This window comes from Magallana gigas, chromosome 4 (genome assembly GCF_963853765.1).
Source record: "Magallana gigas chromosome 4, xbMagGiga1.1, whole genome shotgun sequence".
Classification (NCBI taxonomy): Eukaryota; Metazoa; Mollusca; class Bivalvia; order Ostreida; family Ostreidae; genus Magallana; species Magallana gigas.
The window spans coordinates 24,095,247-24,106,542 of record NC_088856.1 but is presented as its reverse complement, the minus strand read 5'-3'; the positions used below and the strand labels follow the sequence as shown (position 1 = coordinate 24,106,542).

General features: G+C 31.8%; 1 protein-coding gene and 1 long non-coding RNA gene across 2 annotated transcripts; both read right to left on the bottom strand.

The window, feature by feature from the left end:
• Window positions 1-3: 3 nt before the first annotated feature.
• On the bottom strand, window positions 4-1,121 carry LOC136275148 (uncharacterized). Its single transcript, XR_010713676.1, has 2 exons — window positions 980-1,121; window positions 4-476 (listed from the first exon to the last, which is right to left on the bottom strand). It is a non-coding gene; the product is annotated as an uncharacterized lncRNA (long non-coding RNA).
• A 1,097-nt stretch (window positions 1,122-2,218) lies between these two features.
• LOC105326769 (carboxypeptidase B) lies at window positions 2,219-8,554 on the bottom strand. The gene is made up of 11 exons (XM_066081692.1): window positions 8,396-8,554; window positions 7,870-7,951; window positions 7,553-7,686; window positions 6,832-6,961; window positions 6,407-6,508; window positions 5,481-5,588; window positions 4,750-4,860; window positions 4,427-4,514; window positions 3,976-4,178; window positions 3,330-3,414; window positions 2,219-2,512 (listed from the first exon to the last, which is right to left on the bottom strand). The coding sequence occupies exons 1-11, from the start codon at window positions 8,491-8,493 to the stop codon at window positions 2,319-2,321; spliced, it is 1,335 nt and encodes a 444-aa protein (XP_065937764.1). The 5' UTR covers window positions 8,494-8,554; the 3' UTR covers window positions 2,219-2,318.
• Window positions 8,555-11,296: the final 2,742 nt, after the last annotated feature.

The window sequence follows — 11,296 nt, the reverse complement described above, 5'->3', positions numbered from 1 at the left end:
AAGTAGAAGTATGTACCTTTTAATTTATGTACTATGTACATGCTGCTTTGCATCTTTGTAATAAAATGGTTTTCTTATATTTTGAATCCAGAGAAGTAACACCATTGTCCACATCGACCTAATTTAAACATAGTTTAAATGGGTTCTGATCCAAACTTCATCGCCTTTCTTCATTTTGATTAAAGCGTTCGATGACGTCATTATATTTCCTGCTCCGCGCTGGCGACCTCTTCCATCGGTGTAATTGTACGCAACTGAAATGCCATTTCGAACAATTTCAGTTACAAAATATTTCCCATTTTCTGTAAGTATTCCCCAGCTAAAGAAATAAACTCCATCAATCGGCGCGGTGAATTTTCCTGAGTTGGTATCGTAAGCCTTGCCTTCATTCAGGGAAACTTGATTAAATATTACTGTCTCACGGGTTTTCATATTCTCCAAGTTATCTTTCATTGACGCTTGGAAACCAAGTATGTCTGCTCAAATATTTAAAGCATGTTTTAAAAGTATATTTTCTTGCGATGCTTTGATAACATTTTTTTTATTCAATAATCTGTATTGACCTACAATCCACGCATCAAATTTGTAGTAATACCTCTTTTTTTTTTGTTCTTGGAATATAGATTTTTATCAACTTCAGTTTTAAAGCCTATAATCTATACTACGCCCAAAGTTTGTTTCCTACACCTGTTGCTTTATAACATTTCGATAATCGTGGTGGCTAAACGTGTACGATTGTCAAACTGACTGAGGAAAAAAAAAAGAATTAGACTTTTTAGATTTAAAACGCCCTATCTGCCGCTTAAAAGATTTCACTACATAACAAAACTAGAAATTCCACGGGACTTTTGCAGAGGTATGTGACTGAATTCTCGTTAAAATTCGGCAACAAGTTACGGAAGCAGTAACCCGGGACGGACTATAGTTAAGTAATTGAGTTCGGAAAAATGTAATTGTATATAAATATATACAAATTTACCTGTCTGTTCACCGTCGCATAGTGTGGCTTTATAACCCAGTCCGGTACATATTGTTTTGTAGTTGTTGTACTTCGTCACCACCTGTTGTGGAGTGTCAGGTACAGACCCTGATACAAACATGACCAAGGACAGCAGCAACACGAAACTAAATCAATAACATATACAATGCATAACAATAAGTATGAGAGAGAGAGAGAGAGAGAGAGAGAGAGAGAGAGAGAGAGAGAAATAGAAAAGAGAGAGACAGACAAAGAAAGTGAGAGATGGAGAGCTTGAGAGATATAGAGATTATATAATTTGCATAACTGAGAGATGGTACCTTTTCATATTTTTTGGATACGCAACGCAACAGCTACTGTGATTGAGAAAATTTCAAGCTTATTTAAATACGTTTGACAATTATAATTATCTATCACGAAAAATAATTAATACACCAAATCACGCTAAACTCTCATTTATTGGAAACATTTTTTTAAGTAAAAAAAAAACCTTCCCAACTTTTATACAGTTTGCACGGAAAACGGCATGTTGCATCAAAACATCACATAACACAGGATTCTAGCAGCACTTTTCAATTTAAGCATTAGTTAAAACATCGATACATCTAAAGTTTGAATTCAATATATACGGGGTAATGTTGGTTTAGTCGGATTTTTATATCAGAAACAACGACAGAGGATAGCCTGGTCGAGAAATAAAAGCAGATTTACATATTAGTATTACCTTAAAGCGAATAATTGTTAAAACTAACATCTCTCCCATTATTCTTTTGTTCCGTTCTCAATAAATCACACCGAAATCCTTTATTCAAGTTCTTAGATTACTTAATATTTTGAACCTGTTTACAATGCTTTCCCATAAAATTTACCCGACATTCAACATTCAGTCAGGACGCCATCACTGTGTAAATCTACGTAATACAGTCTAATTTGTGAAGAAAAAAATTGTCTCCAGCATATTCTTTATTTGTTCTTGGTCTACGTTTTGTTGCTTAGATATTTGAATATGTACACAATAACTAAGATTTGTTATTTCAGGAAATTACATGTAACTAAGACTCCAAATGCTTCCTTAACACCTCCGCGCATGTTTTTCACCCATAGAAAGTCGTAAAATTAAAAATGCTAACCAATGAAAGCGGTTTGAACAATTTTAATGCAGAGATGTCCTACCATATTATCAATTCAAGGATGTTATTCATAATTATTGGTAAGGTTTTTACCATCTGGTTGTCATAGAAAATATATAATATATAAAAACAAATAAACAAACAAAAACCCTAAATGCTACTCTATTTGTTTAATGAAACATGAAAAATAACCGAAAACATTTTTCTCTCTAGTATTGGATTTCCGTTGCTATAGTGACAAGAGACGCCCATACTTCTTCTGCATTCGGTATAATTTCTGATTCGGAAAGGATAAATCCGGATTGTCCGAAGCTTGCTTCAGCCGGTCTCATCTCGTACGTGTAGGCATACTGTATTCCTGCCACCGATTTCGCCCAGTCATATGAACCACCGGAGGCAGCGTCTGAAAAATTGTATTCAGAAGTCTGGAAGATTGTACGTTTTTTTTGTTTTTGGTGTAAGATATAAAGTCAAACGCTATTGATTGTATAATTATCGCAATGATGTAAACTGAAGGGATGTATTATGAAAGCTACAATAAAATATTCGGTGTGATATTCATTGCGACCAATTTATCAATGTTGCTATTATATCAAATGTTCTAGAAACATGCATGTATGAATCTATAATGTTTGTTTACTTTTAGACTAATACTTGGAAATTACACCAATATAAAGTGCTGTTCATTCTACTTATCACTTATCTTTTTATCATTTACAATTTACTCATCTGCAAGTGCATATGTTTCAAAATTTCATATTCAGGGTAATCTGTAGTTAAAATTCGTTGAGTTCATTTGTAAACAGAAAATACATGTACATAGAAAAGTTACTAGTTTTAAAAATTAAACTTAATTATTATACCTCCACAACTTTTAATAATTTAAATAATTCGAGGCTCATCCGACATATATAAAATGATAAATGATTTAAACTTGACTGTAAATAAAGTAGTCAATATTTTATTCAGATGAATCAATGAAATGAAGAGTTGAACCTGGCCCCGGGGCCATAAAACTTAGACAAGCTCACTTTTGATCTAAGTCTCACTTTTCTACTATATATTCCTTGTGGAAAAGTACGTAAGACTGAGATCAAAAAGGAGCTCATCTAAGTTTTATGGCCCCGGGGCCAGAATTGTTGTTTCTATGCCTAATTTTACGTGTTTATTTTATACAGAAAAATATCATATCATATGTTAATGTAAGGATTCGTTCTTACACAGGAGATCAGGCGGTGTTCCAGCGGTGTACATCTCGCCATGAATCGTCTTCAGTGACGCTACCCCTGCCTCTGCGACTCTCATCTGAAAATAAAATTTTAGTAAAGCATTTAAAGGAATCATTGATTTGCATGAAAAAGGACTAGTTGTCGGCACTTCATATACAAACAAACATAATAGTTCGGATTTTATTTGTCGCCATCTACGAGAGAGCTAACCAGTTCCTTTGATTAAAAAAATCTAAAAATGCGATGATAGAAGTTAGTATCAACAGTATTTACACTTAGGCAATACTTCATTGTGTCACTGCATATGATTTAATTGATAAGTATTACATGTATCAAACGAATGGATATATAAAGACTGCATAATGAAGTATTGTACTAAATTGAAATCATAAGAAAATTTAATTTGTTGAGGATTTGAAATTCAAATCCATGTAGCCATCAGTTTGTAAAATAAAATTTACACCAAAATCAATCTTTGAACAGTTGGTTTATGTAAATAATTGACTAATGATACTGATTAAAAAAAATAACTCTCCAGACAGTTGGTTATTTAGTCATCTAGATAACATAAAATGTTTCATTAACGTTTAAATAAATTTTGTTAAAAAAGAAATTAATTCCGTATTTATGTACTTACCAGTTCCTGGTTATCTGAGGGTTTGATACTGGTGTAGCCGTACGGTGTCAGTATGAGCTGGGAGTACGCATGGAACGACAAAAACAGCTTGATCCGCGCCCTCTCCGACAGCAAGGCGTCTCGGATGTTTCTAGTTTCTGACTCGGAGAAGGCACTGGTTCCGGGATAAATATCGCTGCAGGGGTTTGTGCTTGTTCCTGCTCCTTTTAAATGTTAAAACGAAGCGATAGATATGTAATCATTGAAAAAAAATAATATACTGATTTATTAATACATGCAAGGTTTTCCACGAACATACTTGCGTTACTTTGCAGTTGCATTGTTTCATAAAAACATATTTCCTATGGTTGAAAAATATTTCGTACAAGTCCGGGTTATTTTAAAATATTAAGTTTTTCAAATTCAATTTAATAGTTTGTATTTTAAGATGAGAAGATCTAAGCATAACTACCTCCAAACGAGATGTCGAAATTCCGGTTTGGATCCACGCCTGTACAGCGCCCCGACTGACGGCTTCTGGTCTTCCTCCAGAGACGGTCCTTGTATCAAAAAATATTTTGAAAAAATAATTTTGATTATTTTATTCATAAGTTTTACAGCAATACTAAATGTTTAAGCATTTTGTTTAACCATAAATTACAATGAATGTCTAAAGTTGTAGCTTGTTTTACATTATATTATAATTACTTACAAGGGTAATAATGTAAATTGTACATTTTCATAAGTTTATCTAGTCATGCTAAAACAATATATTATAATATCAGTCTAATTTACCATAGTGTGGCTATATTCATAACCGTCCGGGTTAGCTGAAGGAAGAATTAGCCAATCGAATTCATCCATTAACTGCGTCACAACAGGGTTGATTCCATACTCCGTTAGTAACTACATGTGGGTTGTTAATAAAATTAACATCAAAAATTGATTATATGTTTTCATAACATATCACAACCCAACTCATACATGCATATTTAGTTACAGCGTTGACTGTGTATAATAAGTAAGCATAAAATATGCATGTGGATTATCAGAGTCAATTCTTCAAAATCATTCAAGTGGCAGAGATAAATATACATTATATACATGTAAGTAGATGCACAAGTACATTTTATACGCGCCAGTTTGTACATTATAAATGATTAATTAATATGACAATACACATGCATTATAAGTATTTGCATGTCCTTTTTAAAAACATGGCTACTGTATTATAAATGCTATAAAATAGCATGTGAATATCTTATGCAAACAATGAAACTATTTTCAGTTGCAACAATACCCTGCACATGGAACAAAGAGCCGATGTAAGCCGAAAAATTTGTTAATTTTTTTTCAGTCAGCTGCAACAAACCGAATTAAGGCCAAGTATAACGGTTACCCAATTTCAGTTTAGGATTTTATCCCTGCCCACTCCTCCAAATATCCAGTCATGTAGTTGCTTTCTTATTTTTAGCTTATAAAAAATCAAGAAAAAAGTAGAAGTACATGTATCTTGTAAATATAACCTTGTGTATTGTGTAAATTGCCGTTGCGGGGGCCACCCACTCCCTGGCGTGAATTCCGGCTTCTATCCAAATGATTGGTTTTGTCCGAGCCTCGTTGTTTTTGCCAATCTGTAAAAAAACGTAGTTATGACTGTGTGATTAGCTGTTTGATTACCAGAAAGCAAAAATGTTTAAAACAAATTGTGAAAAAAAGTCAAAGTTTTATCAAAGAGAACATATTAATATCACAACGTAAGAAAGCGCATTGTTTCAATAATTTTGTACAGGTATTTCTTAGAGCATTTCGGTATATATTAGAGAGGTTTAGATTTCAAATGTACGTGAACTAGGGGAATCACCTAAATTCTTCGCGTATTACGTCATCAGTTTTTGTGACGACATGGTTTCTACACGTTCTCTAAACTTGTAGAGTGTCGTCTACACGGAAGTACAAACGTGTAGCTATTTACAACAAATAAAATCTTATTGATGAGTGAATGTATTCTTGTGATACAGTATATAGATTTTTAAACTTCATTTCCATGAAAATTGATAAGAAATTTACCATTTATTTGGAATTAACTAAATAAATTCATGTCACAAAACTGCGTCGATTTACGTACACATTTATATCCTACAAGTTAAGAAATCTCAACTGATAAATTACAAAAAACGTGTACGTGTACGTGTAGTTTTAACACACGTACGCATACCCGTACACGTTTAAAATCTCAACCTCTCTATTGTCTCATTATTTGTTGTTAGTTACAGTTGCTCTAGCTGATAAAAAAATGCTGACCGAATTTTGCTTATTGAGTTGATATATAATTGCGTTATGAAACAATACCAATCTGAATTTTATTGGGTGCTATGCAGATACTACATATAGATAATGATATGACTGTATAAAGTTTTTAATATCTCCTAAACTGTTGAGGTTTGTTTACCCTGATAAGTTTCATGTCTCTCCCCTCATGAGAACTTCCAATTGATTCCACTTTAGCGAGGGTTGGATATTGATCCGCTATATTAATAAGCCAGCTATCAATCTGAAATTCAGACAAATTTAATTTTTCAATCAAAAAAATATAAAAAAAATTATATCTGTATCATTGTTAAAATAGTCTGTTATTGAATAAAACATTTGCTTATCATTGGGAGTAAAAAGAACGTACTTTCTAGTAATTGTACGCACAATGAAGAAGTCGTCATAAATTTTTTGTACAATACAGTTTTCAATTTAAATAAAACATATCTTAGTTTCAATAGAATCTACAACACATACGTGTGCCTATGTTTCAACATAATGTATTAGAATGTCGTTGGTACATTGTATTTTGAAGGGAAAATTATGTACAGAAATTCGAATTACCTCGCTATGGCGGGCGTACTTCCCAACTATGTCCGAGTTTCGAGGTTTTAATCCAGAAATAGACATCACACCAAAAGAGTTGATGACGTAATCAGGAATCTCCATAGAAGCTTGCTCTTGGTCAATCACACTAGAACCAATTCAACAAAAGCCCAGAAAAATATTCTATTTTTTAAAATAGTAAATAAAACGCCTAACGTAATCTTTTACATACGTTTAAAATTAGACTAATTCTAATCCCAAAACATAATAGAAACATTAAGATAATTAACGAAGTCAATGTATTGTTCAATCAACCAAAGAAGTTATATACATTATCCAATTTCAAAATTTAATTTTTTCGTCAATGGTTGTTACAATTTTTTTTATAAAATCTAAATTCTCACTAATGTCCTGTTTTTATGCTATGCAATATAATATTTGATATTAGTTCTTACTTTCAGTCTATATATGTGAAACCAAACAAAATATTTTGGTACATATATTCTCTGGTATATGATATTATCATTTATATTGATACAATATCAAAACCTTAGCAACAAAATATCAATTGTCATTTTGCTAAGTTCTACATGAAATCATTAAAGACTGATCAAATTATGATCAAGAATAAATGATATTGATAACTTCTAATGATTTCTTTGAAAAAGGTTTTTTTATTCATTTAGGAACAAGCGGAAATGCAAATTCTAAACAATATCCATAAACATTTTGAACGCACCTTTGTAAATCATTAATTAACAAGGAAGGATGTAACCCAACACGTGACAGGTGCTTTGTGACGTCATTATACATATGTATGGGAACATGAATATCGACGCTGGTGTTTAAATGTGGCACCTTCCAGAAATCAAGCTAAAAGAGAAGAGACATTTTATATGAATCTAAACTAAGAGTTATGAACTCTATTCATAAGCATGAATTTATATTATTTATCATAAAATTAGATGCATTAAACACATGTATTTCCGTACAATCACATTTAGGTAAATATTTAATTTTAGTTTTTTAATTTAAGAAGAACAACATTTAACTTGCCTTCATTGATGGATGATTCTGAAGTTTCTCTAACGCCACAACTTGTTCCAAAGACATAGGGTGCACCCTCACCAACTTGTCCCTGAAAGATCAAACCCTAATCTCAATGACCAGCTTTAGGTTTCTACATATGCATCTGTAGATTTTATGTAATAACCCAATTCCCCCCTAGACTTTCCTGTCTTTCTTAATGTCCGAATCTTATAGAAAATGTCGTCCTAATACATAATAGAGACTTTCAATTACTTCAAAGTTTCCACTTTCCTCTCTTATTTCAAATTTAGATGCCACTACCCACTTGTAAACTTTCTAAAACGCGAAAATATTCTTTGTTGGACAGTCCGAATTACATATTTTTTTCAATGTGAGTACTAAGTTTTATTCCGTGATATTTAGATACATTTCCATATCACTTTTAACAAATTACCTTTTTTACTAATATAAAGGTGAAATTTAACTTTCAAATGTACAGAAATACTTATATAAAGTTATTTTTTGCACCAATCATGAAGTATATCGCACTTACATATTATAAGTTTTCCTCGGCGTTTGAATTGGCGCAGATTTAACTGCCAGCAATACCGTCAGCAAGGGAAAAAGGACTTGCATTATCCGACCGGCCATTGTAACCGGTGGTCAAATGAAACAATCAAGTAACGGTTCCTGTATATATGAGTGTTTCATGATATCACATTCAAACTAAATTGAGTGGGCTTTATAACTTTCAGTTATTAACGTTATTAAACCGTGTCAACATTCTATCTTAGATTACACCAACCAAATGCAATTAAATGTTAGGCGACACTTTTAATCTTCTGATATCCTTATTGCAATCGATCCGTTGATTTAAGAGACTTGCATGTAATAAAGACTTACTCAATCAAAAAGTGCTTTAAGGGCGATGTGTAGACATCTTTTACATCTTAAAATGGGTGTATCATAGATACAACAAAATAACATTGTTGAACTTTTCGGCAATCAACAATATGCTACCGTAGAAACTTTCTTCTTACTACCCTCTCTATTTTTTCTGAACTGATGATTAATGCCCAGTTATTCATACTAAAATACCGGTATCATATTAATTTGCAGCTTTCTTCATTACAAATTCGAATTTCCATTTTAGTGCATGTGACAAACAATATCTACTTTTCAAAACGTGAAAAAACTCTTTCAATCTTTAAAAATCATTCAGAAACAATCATCAATAATATTTTTTAGTTTTTTTTTTAAACATGTATTAGTATCCTTGTATTAATGTCTTTCTGTTATGAGGCGACACAACTACATTAATCATAATTTGAATTATATTTTATGTAAAAAGAATGACAAATCTTTTGAAAAAAAAACCTGAATGATTGTTTTGCTTGTATCAATGTTTGTTTCAATAGAAACAGTTATATATTTTTCCTTTCTTAACGTTCCTAAACCAAAAATATTAATCAAGGTAGGAATTAGGAAATGCATAATTATCTACTAAATCTAAATAATATACTCTGTTTATTGTTATTTGTTTACATCTACGGAATCTATGACTCCATCTATTTCTAACAAACACTAATATTCAATCCATAGCTCTATAGAAACAACAAGACTGAAATCTCTACGTCCCATTTATCGATTGGTCAATACCTACAGCGACCTAGGAAAAATCACGGACTGCAAGAAATTATCATGACAATGTCAAACTTAAATTCCCAAAGGAGACGATTTGGCTGATTCTTTAAGCTAACGTTCTGGTGTATAATAACAGTAATTTAATATTTTTTACCTACTTTTTACAATCATTTTAATAAATTGTTATAAGAAAGATGTGTTATATATGTTTTCTGCAATGTCGCCACCTTCATATCCCGGATAAATCATCAAAGGAAGCATCATTGGCCTTTTTATATTTGACAAATACTTATGAAAATGTATTTTACATGTTAAATACAAGCGCATTTTTGAATACAGCTTTTCATTAGTCTGTGGTCTACTAAAGTGCTGTATGTAAAATTAAAATAATAGCGAGAAGATTCTTGGCTGTATTAAATAATTACCCACACTTTTTCTTAGTATGAATTATAGGGCTTCTCCGACACGAATACTAAGCTATAGATGGAAAGACCAATATGAATCATGTTGTGTAATATTTAAAGATAGAATTAAAGCAATCGAACTCTACGATGCATTATGTATATTCAGTAATCAAAATATTTCTTGATAATTGTATCTAAGCAATTTTTAACAATTTTAACAAACAAATAATAATAATTGAGGTATAATCTACACAAGTACTTGGTCAGACTCTATCCTTAGATTGGGTAGTCTGCATGTCCTTGATTCACAACGCTACTGCTGGTAATGAATGACATTGTAACTACTCGATCATTGGCCGAGTAGTTACAATTGCGACAGAGAACTAGTCTTATATAACTCTGACGAAGAACACATTCGACTAAGTCTTGACATTTTCAATCTGCCTGTTTCCATGTATTAATGAATAAGTTTCCTTGAGAAAAACAAAACAAAAACAATCAAACAAAACAATGCTTTTGAATACATTACATCAAATTTATCGATTATTTTCAAGTATTTGGTCTTGTCAGCGGTGATTATTTGTGCTTATGTCCACACACTATTTCATTTCCGTTTTGCAAAAGTAACTGCGTAGGAGAGTTGATCAAATTCATGTAAAAAATGAATGCTCAGCATACAGCATACATTTAAAAAGTCTTAAACTACCGAACCTATCAAGATTGTATAACAATACTAAAACAACACATTGTATGACAAATTGTTAAGCATCATAGCATTTTTTCAATATGTGTTATATAAGCACGACAATAGATTATGTTTAAATTATTTTGCAATATGGACTCTTCGGATAATAGATTGATTATTACGAATACATATTGTGAAGAAAAAAAAATCCAGAAAAAACAATGTAAAAGCAAATTTCATTAAAAAATAAATAAAGTAGTTAGCTTTTGCTATCTTAACAGTAGCTTTCATAAACTTTTACAAGAGAATTGGTTTTAATTGAACTGTTACATGTAAACAGTAATGCATTAAGATAAATATGGTATCAAAATACACACTTTCCTCAATATTCGCGTGATTCATATTTTCGTGGATTTCGTCGTCGAAAAAGTACATTAAGTAATGTTTCAAATTATCTAAACATTTTCCAACCATAATAAAAAAAGTTAGATCAAAATAAATAACATTATGAAATCATTGGGGATATACTTAAATTACGTAACACATGTTCCTCCAATTTCACAAGTCTTCTTCACAGTATCAAAAACAGTGTTGTTTGGACATTTCACAGCAGAAGCTACACCACATTCACACTTGTAATAGGCATCACAAGGTCGATCAGGATATTGATAATTCCCGTCAGATGTTCCATTACACGAAGGTAGGGCGCCGTTTGGGTTGT

What these genes read in the sequence shown, in the direction of transcription:
- LOC105326769 (XM_066081692.1), bottom strand. Translation starts at nt 8,493, where the DNA reads ATGGCCGGTCGGATAATGCAAGTCCTTTTTCCCTTGCTGACGGTATTG. An exon ending in CCGAGGAAAACTTATAATAT is followed by an intron (nt 7,952 to 8,395) that starts GTAAGTGCGATA and finishes TTGATCTTTCAG; the next exon opens with GGACAAGTTGGTGAGGGTGC. An exon ending in TTTCGACATCTCGTTTGGAG is followed by an intron (nt 4,179 to 4,426) that starts GTAGTTATGCTT and finishes AACATTTAAAAG; the next exon opens with GAGCAGGAACAAGCACAAAC.